This window comes from Actinia tenebrosa, unplaced genomic scaffold (genome assembly GCF_029948245.1).
Source record: "Actinia tenebrosa isolate PJP-AT-01 unplaced genomic scaffold, QUT_ActTen_1.0 PGA_scaffold4__44_contigs__length_22323623, whole genome shotgun sequence".
NCBI lineage: Eukaryota > Metazoa > Cnidaria > Anthozoa > Actiniaria > Actiniidae > Actinia > Actinia tenebrosa.
In genome coordinates this window covers 1,029,247-1,048,247 of record NW_028292581.1, presented here as the reverse complement: position 1 = coordinate 1,048,247, position 19,001 = coordinate 1,029,247, and the positions used below count along the sequence as shown (strand labels likewise).

The 19,001-nt window shown below is 36.1% G+C and overlaps 1 protein-coding gene across 1 annotated transcript; it reads right to left on the bottom strand.

The window, feature by feature from the left end:
- Positions 1-1,421: 1,421 nt before the first annotated feature.
- Positions 1,422-17,669, bottom strand: LOC116300030 (F-box/LRR-repeat protein 2). Its single transcript, XM_031708787.2, has 16 exons — positions 17,460-17,669; positions 16,200-16,270; positions 15,066-15,120; positions 14,445-14,519; positions 13,501-13,595; positions 13,343-13,411; positions 12,536-12,631; positions 11,297-11,423; positions 10,227-10,301; positions 9,552-9,682; positions 9,100-9,160; positions 8,760-8,804; positions 8,238-8,294; positions 6,480-6,616; positions 5,754-5,829; positions 1,422-4,859 (listed from the first exon to the last, which is right to left on the bottom strand). Exons 1-16 carry the CDS (start codon positions 17,535-17,537, stop codon positions 4,752-4,754), a joined length of 1,356 nt encoding a protein of 451 aa, XP_031564647.1. The 5' UTR covers positions 17,538-17,669; the 3' UTR covers positions 1,422-4,751.
- Between the last annotated feature and the right edge of the window lie 1,332 nt (positions 17,670-19,001).

Below are 19,001 nucleotides of genomic sequence, written 5' to 3'. Positions count from 1 at the left end.
GCGTTGGCAGTATCGCTCACAGTCGGAAATATTGATCAACTTAGCAGCTGTTCACTAAACAAACTAGTTGAAAAAGTGGCCAATGTCAAATGGGTTACTGGCTCTTTTGACGTCAATCAAACAAGATACTCCATTCCTGGAATTTGTACAACGTCATATTCTCTTGGTCAAACTCTTTGGTAATGCAAAGTACGAATTGTTCTTTGAAGTAAAGCGATTTATAGCGTGACTGGCAAGAAAAGTTCTATCTCCTTACCTGGCTAATTTTACTATCTTAAATTTTGTGAGTGTTGAACAGGTACAACGACATTGAAAATAATCAAAAGAGCATTTCCGCTCAAATTGAAAACCATGTGGGCAGGGACGAAATTCCCCGGCACGAAGGGAACTGAGTTCGATATATCCAATTTATAATAATGTACCGTCGTCGGTGAAGGCATGGGGAGTTTTTGTTACATGCCCGAAAAAGAATGCCGCCCTACATCCTGTTTGATCATATTGAGGAACGGATTCGAAACTTAGAATTAAACTTCGTAAAATTGAACATATCAAAACGATGCCCTTGACATTCATGCTTTACTCCCTTTAGGGCATTTACTGCTCCAGGGAGATGAGCCGCACAAGGTTTTTCTTTTTAGGACATTTAGATCAATGACTGACTTGGACGATACAGCGGCCATCTTCGCCAGGGGGCAAAACAAAACCAAGATGACGAAAACTATAGATAGAGTTTCGTGTGTTTGTCTTTCGTTTATGGGTAAAGTAAAGGTGATTGATGTGCCGTCTTATTTTATATACCCTGTATAAGACGGACGTTAAAGATCCACTGAAGACGCTGGCGGACGACCATCTTCAGTGCCCGTGCTAACCGGCTGCCTTATCAATTGGGCCGCAAGGCCTGTAAGGCATCAAGCCTTCCACCTAGGAGTGCTAAACGCACTAAACTAAACTAAACTAATGTGATATAGCCCAATAAGATGAGATATAGCCCAATAAGACGATATAGCCCAATAAGACGATATAGCCCAATAAGATGAGATATAGCCCAATAAGACGAGATATAGCCCAATAAGATGAGATATAGCCCAATAAGATGAGATATAGCCCAATAAGATGAGATATAGCCCAATAAGATGAGATATAGTCCAATGAGATGAGATATAGCCCAATGAGATGAGATATAGCCCAATAAGATGAGATATAGCCCAATGAGATGAGATATAGCCCAATGAGATGAGATATAGCCCAATAAGATGAGATATAGCCCAATAAGATGAGATATAGTCCAATAAGATGAGATATAGCCCAATAAGATGAGATATAGCCCAATAAGATGAGATATAGCCCAATTTTGTTAGTTAACTTTTTCACGGATTTATGGAATGCACTCTATCCGCCAAAAATCAAGAACATCAAAACACTAAACCTTTCAATATCTTTTATTTTTATTTAATAATTTACACCGTTTTCACTTCTGACCCATTTAACTTAATTACTAGTAAGATAAAAAATAACAATTTTGTGAAGAACTGGAACGGTTGAAACCACAAATTTCTTTGACAAATTATAAAACAACTTGAAGGAGCACTAGAGTGCATACCATATAGTCCGTGAAAAACGTACGAAATACTGAAATTTCATTACAAATTAGTAAGTTCAGTAGACCTACAAAACTTTGCACTAATTTGTACGATTTTGTTAGTTAACTTTTTCATGGATACATGTTATGCACTCTAATGCCTGGAGAATCTGTCTTTCTTTACTTCCTTATTTAAGTAAACCAGAATCCTTCATCTCATAGCCGCTTTGGCTAGTGGGTCCCCCCTCTCTCCTCCTCCACTCTCCAAAGCGCCGCAACGCAGGCTATTCAACTCAAGGTCGAGGAGACCCAGGTGCCGCTGAACTCGTAAAACAATAATTTAATAACGATCGGAAAATGGGATTTTTTTTGGAAAGATAACCCGTGCCAAGTTTTGTCATCATGATTGTGAGGGTTTTCCCTGAGTCCTACATCAATCTGCGCAAAGCTACGTCACACAACTGATTTGAGACAAAAATGTATGACACGTCAACACGACCAATCAACGCCAAAAATCTCAAGATTGAATCTTTAAATAATTTGAATCTAGTCCAAGACGTGCATCTGTGCTGCCAAATCATCACCCTGAATTGAGGATCGGGCGATGTTGCTAGCTTCAAGATGCTTGATAAAACATGTAGCAATCATAGTAGGAGAACACCCTCGGGAATCCAGAGGTAAAATTCTGTCGCTCGTTTCTCGCTACCAAAACATTTTTTTCTAATTTTTGTTTTCTTTTACCCCTGGGTTGACGAGGATGAGTAGGGAGAGACACGAGGAAGCATGATTTTACCGGAATTGGGTTGTGCGCTTGTATTTTAACCACCGCGATAAACTGATATCAACGAGTGACGGTCGCCTGTCCTTAAACTAAGTACCATCGCTTATTTTTCATTTTTCTTGCCATCAAAAATCACCAAAAAATTTACAATACAACTAATTACTAAATTCAACAATTATAGCTCTAACTAGAACACATTAAATTAATTACCAATAAACATTTGCTGAAATGAACGAGCTGTCCGACCGACTTTGCTCCTTTCCTCGTTTATTTGACGTTTGAACATGTGACTCTGCCTGCAGTAATGTCACGACAGTCTCAGACTATCGAGGTCACACGACTTAACTCTTTTCTACTTTATTTTGTATCCTAGTTGAAGCTGGAAGGTAGCCTTCTCTTGTGTAATTGTTTTCCGTGCTTGGTTTTTCGAGGGCGTGGGTTCCCTGTCTTGAATACCCTCTCGGCCTAAGCCAGTAGAATGCAAGTACAAATAAAGGTAACCCACCCAAGAAAACACAACACGCAGAAAAAACAACCCAAGTGAAGACATGATACCTTGAAGCCTTTTAGTCTGCTTACTCTAGTCCTAATACCAGCGATGCAATGCCTTTCTTCTTAGGAGTGACTTATTCTTTCTTGAAGCTGACGAAAGAGGTCAAACTCAGTGTGCAGTCATCGAAAAAGACATCCATTCAACAAAACTTAAAAGCCTTGAATTTTAAATATTTAAGTCAGTGATAAAACGATAAAAAGCAAAACTTACAAATATATTAGCTCAGCAATAATTCTGTTTTAGATTCTAAAATAATACATGCTTTGATAATGAATAAAAACGCAAGGTGTATTATAACCGTCTGCAGTGCTCTACACTGATTACACTCCACTCTCAGTGAAATATGCTTGTGATCTATTGGTTGTTTCACTACGACTGCGCAGATCTAGATGGCGAGGAGGTCTGGGGACTATAAGAATGACAATCGGCTTCGCTTGCCCGTCGAATCTCGTACCCAGAGTCCTCCGAAGTCTCCCTGCTTTGCGCCTGAAGAGAGAGTCTTTTTGTCGCAAGTCCGCTGACCAAAGAGAGGAAACTGGGCTCAAGATTGTTCACAATTAAACTCTTATTGGAACTCTTATCTTAATGTCACCTTTTCGATTGATAACAAAAAGGTCTGGGAACGAGGCTGCTCTTAAATGCACCTGATGTTAGTGCGCATGCTCGACGAAAGAATGTGGTTAGGAAATCACGTCAATCGAGAGTTGATCCCTTTCTAGTTTCACCTTATCAATAAAAGGTGCTGCCTAACGTCAGTCCAATAAGGGAGTGGTCTATCAGTGTGGAACCCACGACATGCGGTCTCTAAAAAACCCAACTACCTCAAGTATCTACATTTGTGCAGTTCTTTTAAAATCTACGAATAAAACTTTAACTTGCTACCTATTTACAAATGTACTTACAAATCTTAATATGGGTCAAGCATCTTCGTTAAAATCAAATTTTGTGCCATATGACAAGACTTCATATTCAATTTTCAGGTAAGATTATTATGCGTTCTGATAGAATTATGAGAACCAGCGACTTATTCTAAAATATTTTTACGGACGTTCAAATTTAGTTTACCGAGTTCAAATTATTTTGTTTGGGAGCCGAGGTTTTTGTTAAGAAAACTGAATGTTTGCTACAGAGCGACCTTAAGTAGCATCTGATTGAAAACCTAAAGTGGAAAAAAACAAGATAAATGAAAAAAATCGTCCCATTTTGGCACTGGACCACTAAAGAATGTTTCTTATGACGGTGGAAAAATACGCAATATTGACGACCATTTTGGACAATATAGGAGAAAATAGGATTCGAAGTTATGAAAATATTGTTTGGAAACGAAGTGGGATAACCGACAAGGAAGATACACATCAAACAACGTCCGGCGGGTGCAGTAGTTTGCGCAGCAAAACAAAGCATTAATTCTACCTTTTGTCAATTAATTTAACCCCTTTCGCTTAAAATATACTTACTTATTAAAATAAAAGCATCGTGAATTCTTTTGTTTGGAAGTTGCAGTGCTTTGGGCTGTGCAGCTTTGTCACACTCACGGGAGATGCACTCACGTCATGTGACTTGCCTACTTGACCAATCGGGATCGAGGAATGTTTTCAGTTGATTTTTTGGTAAAGGTGATTGGGGACGAACTCTGAAACCCGTCACGTGGGGAAAGCTATCGACCAATCAAAATTGACAATTAAGGTTATTAGAGATTCCAAAACAATCAAAATATAATCAAGAAAAATTCCCCGCTCGGCCGGTTAACCTTCTTGACTGACAACCCAAAGCACCGACTTGTGGCTAACTATCTACACTAATGAAATCATTTAAAGTAAAAATGCCTGACCGTGTTGCTATAGAACGATACAACAGCGACACATACGAGTTCGTCCTCCTTCCACGCTGGGGGTAGGGGTGATGGGAGCGAAATAGGCTTGTACTTTGACGTATGGTAATGATGCCTGAAAATAAATCATACATGACAAGAGTCAATACTGAAATCAACTGTTCTCTGAAGTTGGACTGGAACAAATCGTCATCTAACGATACACATAATACATCAGTGGCGGATCTAGGGGTGGGTTTTGGGGGTTGCAACCCCCCCCCCCCCCCCATGAGAGCCATCGTGATTTATTATTATTATTATTATTATTATTTTCATGACAACATCAACAGCATCGCGAGTTTTATTAAAATTGGGGTGCCGAACACATTTCGCTCGCTTTTTTTTCTATACGCCGTGTGTGGGACCTGAAACAACCATGCTCGCCTGCAGCAAATAATCATTATCATAAGACCTACTTCAGTTTGGGAACCCTGTGCTACTTTCCCACCAAACAAGTACCTCAATCAATGCTACAACCCCCCCCCCCCCCCTTGAAAAATCCTGGATCTGCCCCTGTACATATACAGGTATTTCAAAAAAGGTTGAAGGGGTGAATGACAATCGGTTATTGGCGATTGCACGACCGAAAGGTGACTGTGGACATACATTTATTTCAAAAAACGTGGTCAGTCGGAGAATTTTGGGGGACATGAGTGTTTTCTCGTTATAAATTCAAAATACTCTTAGCCAGACAATTCGCCAGCGCAGGTCAACGCTCAAAGTTAGCCTATTTAGATATGAACTTGTTACAAACTAATAAATAAAATCACAAAACAATTAGACCTCCAACAGACGTTTTTTGAAATAGATGTATTCCTCTAAACACGAATAATTGAGGTGTTTTACATGGTTTCGTCGACTACAAACAACACTAAATATCCCAACAATAAACTCTAACTGATTTTACTTGTCCACCGTTTTATCGGTACATGGGCTAAGTCGGTAAAATCAAACTGACTGACTGACAAACCTGGAATTTTCGTATGCCCGCCTTGGTGATTAATTGACAGTCATATAGTTCTATTCTTCTAAGCTTGCGACATTGCCTTTGGAGAAAACACAAAGAAGAAGAATGAATGAAGTGAATAAATACGTGAAATAAGATGGAGTAAAAGATGGCCGAACGAAACCCGACAAACGGACGAACACACGAAGTCAGGGATATTTTTTGAAACCAATTCATCCGGTTGCGAATTTGTTTGCTATTGGTAAGAAAAGAGCGGGAAACTTTGACTTCCGACAAATGGTACACGCGTCTACCGGAAGAACCGAAAAGAGCGGGAAGTGGATTACCACAAACGAAAAACCGAGTTTCCGAAATTTTTAAAATTTTTGTTTTTCCAACCGGAATTTCCGGTTTTTCCGGGTAGGTGGTAAGCACCCCAGGCTTTCCTTTGACGACCTTACATGTTGCGTTAGACGATGCTGTCTGGGATGTGATGGATGTTACACTGACATAGTAACTTTTCCAGCAACAAAAATCTATGACAAGCGACATCTGCTCTTGTTCAGCGCTACACGGAAAAGTCATTGCTTGCATGATTGCAGACGTTTTTGCGCAATGAAAATTGCACTATCTTTGCGGAATAATACATTGCACGTCACTGGGCAATTTTGCACCATTGGTGAGTGCGGGCTTTAAAATGAGTATGAAAGGAGAAAAAATATCCCATTTAAGGGCATTAGTAATACATACAAGAGATAATCTAGAGCGTTGTCCGTGATGAGGGGGCAGTTGTCAAGCTCTAGGTATTCCAAATGATCAGTAGAACAAGGACTGGCTCCTAATTGATGAATGCCTTCGTCTGTGATCAGTTCACAATGGGACAAACTCTGAAATACAAATCCATGTCAAATATCATTAATTAAAGACTGGATTTACTAGAAACCATTTCTGGACTCCCGTCACATATGAGTAGTGTTTTTTTAAGGCTCCACGGTTTCCTTCCTCCGCAAAAACCTAACAAGTTTAATTCCAATTCCATCAGTGAGTTACCTGTGCCCTGACTTTGATCAGCTTAGAGGTTTCAGGGTATCGATAAAACTTACTGGGTCCCAAGTCGACTGTAAATGAACTGCAGTTTTTTACTTGCACGATTTTTGAACAAGTTAAACCTCGACTTCTACCTACTATATATCTTACACCGTGAAGCAAATCTCTATGAAAGTATAACGAATGACCTCTAATACTTTTCTTCCTTTAGAAGAAGACTCTATTTACAGAGGGTTGCACGAAATAGCGCCGAAGCTAATAAACTTGTGGCCCTCATAAAATTCAACATATGATGATGTTTTGCTGAATTACGTCCCAAAAAATTCAAGATATTCTAATTCCTATCCGAATCAAAAGCATTAAAAAATTTTTTTTATGCTGTTCATCGGTTACATTCTTGTGTGCGTTTTTCTTTTTTTATCCGTAGGCAGACCTGTCAAGGTCAAATAGTGTGGAATCATTCGTTATCAGGGATGGACCAGTAGGTAATTGAGAGGGAGTAGGCATTGCAGGAATCAGTTTTTGTTGCACGATATTTATTTTTTTTGTGAGGACCCTCCACTAAAATTGTTTGTGTTTGCTCGATATATATTTACCGAAAGGAGGGGTTGCGCGATATTTTTCGTAGGTGAAGTGCTTGCTCGATATATTTTTGGGGATTTACGCAAGCCCCTCCTCAATTATCTAATGGTCCGTCCCTTAATGACTTTGTGATTAGATAAATTATTTGAAGTGGCTGCTGACAAAACCATAAATCACGCAAGCAATAAAAGGACAAGAATGTTTTCCTTGACGAATATGATTATTTTTAGTCTTACTATTAATTGTAATGGCTTATCCCAGAGGAGGATCCAAGGTTATCCTATTATGCATTGGAAGTGAGATACAACATTTTCCCATGGAAACAACTGACATTAAGATTTTCAAAATTAAAAAAATCAATTGTACTCTACTTAAAGTAGAGCGTACGTCTGCCTTTAGCGATATCTGTTTTCTACATCGCTTCAAGAAATGTAGAGATACTCGTCAAGATACTGGAGTACTTTGGGGTACTTTCAGGTTCAGTACAGTCCCTACAACTGGGTGGTACTTTTATTAGCCAAATTAGTCAAACGGCATGTCTTCATCAAATGCCAGAGAGATTTTACTTCGCCTGTGAAAGAATATTCAACGTAATACATAGAAGCAGGTAAAAAATTCAATTGCTTACTTTTGTTTTACTTGGACTGTTAAGTCCGTATTTACACAACTTTGTTTCACAGGCAAAGTAAAATCACTATAAAGCAACACCTTAGTATTAGTATTAGTATTCGTAGTACAGAAGTATCATTAGAAAAAGATGCACAAAAAAACGGTTGAAACCAAAGAAAACAATGATAAGCTCGCAAAGGCACTTGGGATAGCCCTGGATCCTCCTCTGGGCTTATTTGGTGGGTATAACCAAACCAGTATGAGACTTACCAGTTTTTGCAAGCCACTGCACCATAGGGATAAGTGAATGAGAGTGGAATCTGTGATCTGGAAGAAAAGTAAGGGTTAATACGTGCAAATAGTGCAGAGAGAGACAACAATCTATAATAGAGTGCAAACAATATAACCGTGAAACTTTAGTAATACTAAATAGCACAATTTCATGCAAATTCCATTGTTTTCTATTGTTTAATTAGCACTAGTTTGTACTATTTAGTAATTAGTGTTTCACAGATTAATTTTTTGCACTCTAGTACTACTCATTGGTACAAAATAGCACCAATGAAACAATCTATTGAAGACAAAAGAAATAGGTGTGTTTAGTGCTATTTAGTTTTGGTGCCATTTTACAGATATATAGTTTGCACTCTAGTAATCTCAAGATAAAAGAATGTAAATGAGTCGATTGACTCTAAAAAAAGAACCACACAATTAGTTAATTAAGGTTACTACAATTACATATCTAGAGCCTTCCAGATCGAATTAGAATTTAGAAGTTGATTTTTGACTTACACGAGTGCATTCCTCTAAGTCCATTCTTTGCAGATCGTGGCATCCCTGTAGACATATTTAACAAAAAACCCACAATATTTACATCTTAAAGCTGCTAAGATGACATAAAAGTTGACACGAAGAAAGTTTTGGATGGGGGGGGGGGGGGGGGGGAGCTAATATTGCAGAAAAATTAGAAATAGAAATATTAAAAATAAACGAATAAAATTATTTAATGAAAAAACTGTTGTGAAGTATGATCGTCTGGGTGGGTGCAGTCTTGAGAAGTCCTCTTTAGAGTTTAGTGAGAAATCAAAAATTGCAGCAAAATTGTTGGTGGGGCTATAAGTCCTATACTAACCCTACAAAGAGCTTGAAAACCTGCATCAGTAAACTCCACACACTGAGCAGCCTCTAGAGTCCTGGAAACAGACACATGATTAACCAATGAGAACACAGGAATTCAAATGCAAATACAAAAATTGACCAATGAGAAGCTGCAAAATGAAATTTGAAAAACGAGACAAACTAATGAAAATCCTACTTATGAAATAATTTGAACCTTAAAGCCTGATTTTCGTTTGGGACTGAGTTGGATTTTGAATCAGAAGCACTTCATGCATGAAGTTGCAAGTGAAAACCCCTTGTCATACCAATTATACCTCAAGTTCAAGTCCGTTTTTTGGTTTTCACTTTATCATAAGCTGCATTGACTCCTATCCCATTCTGTTCCAAGTGAGAACCTAGCTTTAGGGAAGTGCAGCTTATCCAATGACATTCATAATATTTCACAGATGAATACTTAAAAGATACCTGAGTTCAGGACATCCTAAACCAAGATACTGTAGTGAAGCATCTGTCAGTTGTTTACAGTTTGAGATACACAGGAATCTCAAGTTTTTACAGTTTTGGCTGATGTGCTGTATACCTATATCTTTTATATTCTGCCAAGATAAGGTGATGAATGGTGAGGGTAATAATTATACTGACCGAGAATTAGAAGTGAAGAAGGATAAAAGTGTAGGGGGAATAGAGTAGGGAAGAAGAGGAATGAGAAATGGAAAAGAAATGGAAAAAATGGGAAAGAAAGATAATAGAATGTTTAGAACAGATAATACTGCAGGGCTACAAATAACCGCTGGTCACTGGACAATGGCCAGCCAGCATTGGAACTTGTCCAGTCGAACCTTTGCCTTCTCCAGTAATTTTGAGCCATAGAAAAATTATATGAGCGATCTAAGACTAATTTGACTAGCAACTGCATGACCAGCCACTCTTTTTAGCCCTGTACTAAGAGAGATCAGAAGAGGTACACTAACTGTAGATAAAGAGACAAGGAGAAAAGAGAATGGCAAGAAAAGAGGAGTTACAAGGAACTTAGACAAGGGTAGGATTGAGGGAAAGACAAAACAAGATATAGTGGTAGGAAAGAAAATGAGAGGAAAAGAAAGAGAGATTTACGTTATCAGAAAACTACTTTACACTCACATCACAACTATGTAAATTAATAGTTTGTAGTCCAGTGCATCCTTTGGTAAGGTGAAGAAGGGCATCATCTGTTAACTAAAGACAACAAATACAAATGAAAATAAAACAAAGACATAAAGGAATAATAGCTTGCTTACACATAGATGCTTTCTTGTTGACTTCAGAATATACTACCATTGATGCACTCAATAAAATATCATTCAGAATAAATAAAATACATTGTCCATGTTTTGCTAGGGTAGCACTTAATTAATAGCCAGTGGCTAACAAACCTGTGGCCCTAATACTGATGATCTTATTGGAATTTAGAAGTTGAATTCAGTACAATATGAGAACGTACATCATCAGTTTTTGAAGCCATTCAATAAACTCGCAGATCGTGTTTTATCAGGTCTAAAAACACTCGGCTATGCCTCGTGTTTTTAAATCCTGATAAAACACTCCTGCAAGTTTATTAAACAGTACTTAAAATACAACAGCTTTCACAACTGCTGACCAATAGCTCCCTAGTGATAGCCTAATGAGCATCTGCAACCCAGGGTACCCAAGAATAAACCTGAAGCGTGTGTTAACATCAGAGTGCATGCAAGCATTGTTTTTCCTCTATTACTACAAAGCCCAGTAGACTATAGCCAGCGGCATCTACTAATCTGACTTTCATCAGCTGGAAAAATAATGGAGTGTTTTCTAAATCACATCCAGCTGATCTGAGAGAAAATGTCAGCCAATAAGAATCTAGATAATTTGCAAAACTGAGGTGTCACTTTTCCTCTTGAGATTATGGATTTCCAGGCCACCAAATAAGAAAAAAGGTTGCTAATGAGAGGTTGATGCACAGTCACACAATAACTGAGTTTTATATTTTTATTGTAATAGTGGAAAGGTTTTTATTTTTTGCTGGTCAATTTTCACACCTACTTCATGGCACCTCAGTTTTGCAGTGACATCATTTCTACATCACTATTTCAGATCAGCTGGACAGTAACTTAGATGACAGATATCATACTGTTTGGATATGATAAAAGACTGTCAAGATAGGCTCATTTCTTCGGAGTAACTAAAGTACTCACCAAAATACACCCCTTTGCGCTGAATGTTAATAAGTGTATACATCCTTGTGCAAGACGCTGTACACCATAGTTTGAGATTTGAGAACACCAGGAGATATTGAGGTGATGGAGTTTTGAACACCCACGACTACAAATTAAAAATATAATATTCAGATGCAAATTATCACCCAATTTCTTATTGTGACAGCTAGGTCTCTGGTTTTATTTTTCCTTCATAGAAATCACAGCAAGGGCCCCAGGAATAATATCTCAATGCAAGGAACAATGCCATAAAGTTCCTCTACTGCATTATACCATAGTTAACTATGATTGTACTCTACATTTCTCCTAATACATATCATTTTTATAGGCTTTCCCCTCTTCAAAATTTATCATTTTGCTAGCCTTTAGTCCAGATTGTAAATAATAATGGGGTGATGAATTAATATTTTGTAAAAACTGCTTCAAAAGGGAGTTGTATTGAATACAAATTTACGAATGCTGTGTTAATGATGAGCACTTTTTGTAATGATTTTTAAAGACATAGGGTTAAGATACTATGAGATATTAATATCTTAATAGATCAAAAACAAAGTAATGGATCCATTAACTAAGAAATGCTTTAAAAATACATGCCAGACCACAAGCTATTAGGAATTCAGTATAATGTCTTCTAATTTATTATACTTTATAAATAATATATTAAAGTAAATAGGATTTTTATGACAATGTGTCCAATGAGAAATAAAAAACCTCTTAGCTTTGTAGAAAACCTCCTCTTGGTGTTAAGTGCATAGATATAATTAAGTTTGTACCTGCACTGATGGCAAGAGTGTGGGGGTGGTATTTCCCAATGTCAAGACTGAAACTCTTAAACCCTCCTTACTCCTTGGAAGTTTCAATCCTCTCTTAGGGAAGGTAATAATGTGGCACAGGAGGTCGGCATCACGTTTTACGCATCAATAATTCTAAGATTTACACATAACTTTGAATCTTAACTGAATTTCACTTTCTACAAAATTGATTAATCATTCATGAATCACACACATCGCAGATGAATCACGCATCACAGTAAACCTGGAATTCACGAATCATGCTCTACATCTTGTTATTTTTATATATCACATACTCATTTTAACATAAATCATGTGTCACACATTAGAGGGTAGGGAGAGCCACCCTGAGGTGTGGGGTGGGGAGAGCCACCCTGAGGTGTGGGGTGGGGAGAGCCACCCTGAGGTGTGGGTCGGGGAGATTCACCTGAGTGCAACTAATGAGTCATCAGTAATCTGTCCACAAGATGATACGTCTAGCTTCTGAAGTCTTGTGCAGTATGTACTAAGGCTAATACAGGTGCTAAACATAAATTAGACAAATAATATATTAGGATAGACGTTATAATCTTTAGTATGCAATGGAAGCTCTATCATATGGACACCAAAGGGAGAGAAAAAAGTGTCCATCATATAGAGGTGTCCATCATATAGAGGTGTCCATAATATAGAGGTGCCTTAAGGAGAAATGAGAAGACAAATAGATATAATGCTAAAAAGTGGTCTTAACAGTTTGATATATTTAGATCAAATCCCCTTGAGTTATTTTGGTGTAAATGCAAAATAACATCCACTTTACCAAATTGATTTTTATAACAAAACTGAAAAGTGTTCATAGGTCAATCAATAAAATATCATGAAGATAACTTATGAGACACCTGGGTCTAATACATTAACAATGGATTCATTTTACTTCATTTCCATCCCACATAGATGCCTTGGTTGCCTGGGCTACCTGTGGCATTTTATCACTGAATAAGGGAAGACTTAGGGCAAGGATACACTATCAAAATAATTTCTAAAATAAATAAGGTTGATAGGAAAACAAGATAAGAAGATTACGCTCTTTGTGAAAGAAAGTCTAGCAATTCTTTTGTACTTTCGATCTTATTTCATTAATTTTAAAAGTGTTTGTAAGTGGTTGATAATTTTGAATAGCTTTCAATAAATGCTTTGAATCTTAAAATAAATGATATATTAAAAGCAGAATAAGAAAAAAATTAAAAGTACTTACCTATCAGTAATTCTTTTACAATTTTCTAAAATTAAGTCTTCAATATTTCTACAATTTTGGGAAAATATTCTGAAAAAGTAAAATGAAAACATTTATAGATTAATAATTCAATCTATACCTATTAGTATACTATATAATAATATATATAATATTCATACCTTAAAGCACAATCTCCTATACTTTTACATCCTTGTAGGCTAAGCTGTTTAAGGAATCCTCCACATCGTTTGGAAAGATTCTGAACAACAATTTCCTTTAGTAAAAAAGAACAAATTTAGTGACCTAAATTTATCATTTAAATTATTTGTTATGAGCATTACAGTGCTCATAATGTGCCTTGCATGTTATCTTATTCCAGTTCTTTCTTTTAATATCATCTGAGAGTAACGCATGACAGCTCAGCAGTTAAATGTTTGTTCTGTGTGTGATTAAGCTACGATAAATCAAATGAGAAAGATGATTCTTTAGACCTAAAGTATATATTTAATAACCCTCTTCATCATGGTTTCTAGACTTACCAGTAACCACTCATTAAATCTAGTCAGATTCTAAATCCACTTTTTCAAAACATTTTTAGGGTGATTACTAGCTATAATGTTTAATTTTTAATATATCAATCTATTCAGGGACATTTGAGTTTGATTCCAAGTGTGTCATCAGTTGGAGACCAGTAGAAATATAGGGTTTTATATTATAAATTTCCCATGAGGTTATTGTAGCCAATAACCCTTGGGGAGCATAGCTTGAAGATGGCATCTTTCATTAAGCAGAGACCAGACTAATGTAAGAAATAAAGTTGAGCAATAAAGAAATAATACCTATCCAATGCTTTATTGTCAGCAAAAATCAAAATCAAAATAATATCTTATGAACATTAAAAAAAAAATTCTCGTTTTTCATATTGTAGTCACAAATTTACGATTATTAGCTAGGGCATATGTTATATTATATGGAAATGCATAATTTATTCTTAAACGAGAAGTAATTATCTTTAACCTAAAATGAGTTGGAATGCACTTCTAGGTCATATTGACAAATTCATAAACATAATAATTAAACTAGTAATACAGTCCTATCTTTAATTTTTCATAGTAAAACATACCTCTATATCTCTTTGAAAGGCAAATAAGTCAACCCTTTGCCAATTGCTGCCATCTAGTGCCAAGACATTCCATAGCTAAAAATAAACAAAAATGATTTCTTTCATTTCTCTCAGTCAAGGTCAGATATCAATTGAATACAGGTTTTCTCACTCTGTTTGACCAAGGTTTAGTTTGCTATCAAGTGAGGTATTCTGGGGTTCAGAGGTGGACATGACCTAGCAGTGTTTGCACAGAGTGACTGTTTTTCAACTCAAACAAATATTGGGATTTTGAACTTGCTTTTTAGGTAGAGCTTCAAAACTCAGAAAAAAAGAAGTCATATAGTACTACTCCCATGCCACAGAACAACTAGTTTTGGGAGGATTGATCTGACTCATATTCAATTTTATAAAAGACACAATTCAAATTGGTTTGAATTTGGCATAATTATGGAGATATATACTTTTTGAAAAATAATAAATTAACATTCACCAATTTTCTGACATTTATTGAACTTAATCTTATCGATCCATTCAAATTTGGGTCATCCTACCACCTTAAAAGTGAATCCTCAGAAAATGGTAACTACTTATTAACATTAGAATAACATATGTCAAATATTAGCAGACAATTAAGGTTACCTTGGAAACTTGGGCACAACGGCACAGTGTTACTACATCAAGGAAGGAAAAGATTCTAAAACATGGAAAAATTTCATATTAAAACATGCAAAACACCAAAATCTGATGACCATATAAATACCCCATACCAGGCATGATTTTAAGCACAATGTTTTGCTCCAAAACAAATGGCTTCACACATTATTTGGTGTATGGTAATAAAAAAATTCTTGACCATCAACAAACAAAGGTGTCTTGGTACATTAAATCTGTCATGATTCAATTCATTTCATAATATGTATCACTTATAATCTTTCTTCTAATACTGGAAACTAAGATTATCATGATTTTCCAATTTCTAGCATTTGTTTTAGTTTGTCTTAACAGCTACAATAAATAAATAATCTACTGAGATATCTATTCCCAAAGTTGCAAAATATGTACAAACTGATGACAAATTGAAGAAATCCAAAATAATAGTGTTTGTAAGTTTACTAGAAATATTTTCTTGATTTTGACAATGTAAGCTTGTATATTTTTTAATACAATAGTATTCCTGAGTTTAGCAGTGAACCTATTTGTAAATAAAATAATGAATTATGATTTGAATATTCCATTTGGTAAAATTCTTTGAATTATTCATAAAATGATAATGAAAGGGAAACACTTTATATTCATTATAATCAACGTAAACAAATAACACACTCAAATAATATAGAATAATATCAAATATATACAGCCATATAGAAAAAACTTTGACCCTTTCTCAAAAAGTATTAAAAAATATAGGATATTTTATAAGCCTGCGTAGCGGCACTTTGAAGAAAGCACAGTTATGCAGGCTACAATATATATATATATACATTTATTTATTATCTGAAAATAATAGGTCAAGGCATTTGCATATGGCTGCATAATATGTATATAAGCAGACATTTTCCCAGTTTTTCAATTAGCATTTAGAAAATAGGAATGAAATGGGAAAACTTTCTTTCATTTCTTTCACGCAAAAAGTGCCCAGATATTGGAATTGTTCTACATATTATTTAAAAATACTCCATTGGATTATTAATAAGGTTGATTGTTTCTTTTGAAGTAAGGGACAATAACTGTATATGAATGAAAATAACCTATGTTGTCATTTGTGCTTAATACCTTAGAATAAGCTCTTTTGGAAGTTTTTTGTTGATTAACGCCTGATCTTCATTGGTGTTGAACTGCTGAAGCTGAAAAACAAGAAATTATCATTTCAATGCGACTGTAGAGCTTTAATTTACGAACCAGCCAGACCTAGAAATAGTATAAATACTGCTACCGCAACACAACAAACAATTAACCCAAAAACCGGCCTGCCTACGACTGATCCTTTTAACAATATTCCACGATTTCTATTCTTTAAAACCATGGAGCGAATTGAGTCCATCGACTGGAACAAAACATACAAAATCACTCAAGTGTTTCATTTAAAGAAGGCACATTTTCTTGTCTCACGGGAATTATGCGATTATTATTGTTTTTTCATGGCCAAGAGAAATTTGAGACGAATTCGACAGGACGAGATTGATAGAAATAGCAGACTCTGACATGATTACGAGAAATGTCGTCTTTATTTTTGACAATGTATATTTATCAGATATTTCTTCGGATTGTAAGCTTGTCAGACTCAAATAATTGTACGTAAAGGTTCAAAATATACGGAGTTTTATAGGTTCAACTTTGATCTTATTTTCGGTTAGAGAACAGCTTTTTACAACTCAATAAAATCCATCAAGATTGGTGTGGGAAAAAGGAAATCACCGCTACCATAGCCGATAGAAAGTCTGTCGGAAATTTTTAACAATATTTTCGAAGTGCAAAATCTGAATGGCATTAATCCAACATTCCATTTCTAATCTCTAATAAAATAAAATTTAAAAAACAGAGTTATTCTGGGATGGAATAATAACAATACTGCTCATTCAAACGAAGACAAGCTTTGGAATATAAACATCGTGAGATAGTTTTCGCACCTTTTATATGGCCTTTTAGAATATTATGGAAACGACAGAGAAGTCTTGAAAGACTACTTCGAGAAAAGAGATACGATTTGTTTGATATGACGATGGATTTATGGATTACCAAGAGCGCTGTTTAGCTAAGCGACCATTTGCATCCAAACAAAACAAATATCCAAAATTCTCGATGAGATTCGAAACACGCTTTCACATCAACCACGGAAAGAAGATCTGACGACTCGAACGTGAGGTAAAGTGAAACAGCGCCCTTCTGATAAAAAGATGCAGTCTTTATCTTGGTTTGTTCGCTTCTATGATTCCCTGAACGACAGTGTATAAGTCGCTGCTGAAGATGGATTTTCCTATCGCCATGTCTTTCCATCGAAAGAGTTTGGCGAACACACACAATCTTCATACCAACCTCAAACCTACTTCTTGAGTTATTCCTCGAATGGCTGTAGCTATGATTAATACGACCGTTCTGATGGTTAAGGTACATGAATCTGTAGAAGAGTGGTCATGAAGAGGAATTCTTTGCGCTCCCCATGAACTAAAAAACTGCACTTATTCTCGGCTCCAAGGATCTTTTTTTGTATGTGTTTTCCTCTCGTCAAGACGTCACGGAACATGGCATCACGGGTAATCAACAAAACAGCTTCCGGTCCCAACCGGAAGTATTTTCTGAAACCAGAGTTTTCTAAAAACACAGGTAACCCACTCAACTTGGTACATTAATTATTTCCTTTTTAATTTCGTAATTTGCTATCTTTATGTGATAAGTTTTACCACATCTCGAAATAGACATCTCGATAGCGCCATCTAATAATTAATAATTGTAATAATTGTATCCAATTTTAGCCAATTGCCATTTACTGGCAAACATAGAAAGGGAGGCAAACGTGTACTGCAAACAGAAAGGGAGCCAAACAAAGGGTAGGGAAATGGATAGGAAGGACACTGAATGTCTGAGATATGTCAACGAAGTATTAACGTAGACGTCATATCATGCGAGGAGGAGGGCTGTCTCATCCATCATCAGGTGATTTAGAAAATGAGGCATATATGACTCTCTAATCTGATCTATTTTGACTAAGCGTTTGAGAGAACTCTCACTAAACCAAGCACTTTGGTTACTCCTCTCAAGTTTCTCGTTTACTTTGCTTTTCATTGACGTCATGCAGGTATCCGATCAAGTATACTAAACCGAATGCATTAATAGCGTGCTAGGCACCTGTTAATGTCATCCTTATCAGCTTTGAGGCTTTTCAACTCTTTGGTAAAAAGCATGGCAACATTACGAAATTATTGAAAGTGAGAAACGTTTGATTAGATCTCAAAACACCGCCTGCCACCATGTATCAATCTTTGTCCTCAGTTTAGTTGTCCTTTGCAGCATTAAGCATTAAAAATAGCTCTTATAACGCCGAAATCAAATTTTATTTACCAATTTACCAGACCAAACACTTCGTAGGTAGGCTCTTGTAAGCAGTAAATTTACTGTTTGTAATAATGATAAGATACTCACAATTATAACACTAAGTTTTATATTCAAAAATATGAGAAGCACGACGCTTACCTGCAGACGCGCGCTTTCTACTCTTTCAATACAACTGAAATTTTCACTTTAGTCCCCCAATAAAAAATGTGCTCCTACGTCCCTGTGGTTTAAAAAGTTTTCAAATTCCTTTGAAACATTGGGTATCTTGGAGTACAATGCAACAGAACACGAAGCCCTCAAGACAGACATCATTAGATGATACATCAAGCTGTTTGTAATTCAATTATAAGCCGGTTTTAGTATATATATATATAGTAAAGATTGGATTAAAGACGAGACATGTGAACATGTCTCGTCTTTAATCCAATCTTTACTATATATCTATTGCTCTGCATCCCTACGCATCGAGCACTGTTTCAACAGTATAGACCACATTACATACTTTGTTATATATATATATATATA

Excerpts from the sequence above, each read along its gene's own strand:
- LOC116300030 (XM_031708787.2), bottom strand. The coding sequence starts at position 17,537 with ATGTACCTTAACCATCAGAACGGTCGTATTAATCATAGCTACAGCCAT. Across the intron at positions 16,271-17,459 it reads ACTCAAGAAGTAGGTTTGAG|CTTCAGCAGTTCAACACCAA; the intron begins GTTGGTATGAAG and ends CTTGTTTTTCAG. Across the intron at positions 8,295-8,759 it reads ACTTAGAGGAATGCACTCGT|ATCACAGATTCCACTCTCAT; the intron begins GTAAGTCAAAAA and ends CTTTTCTTCCAG.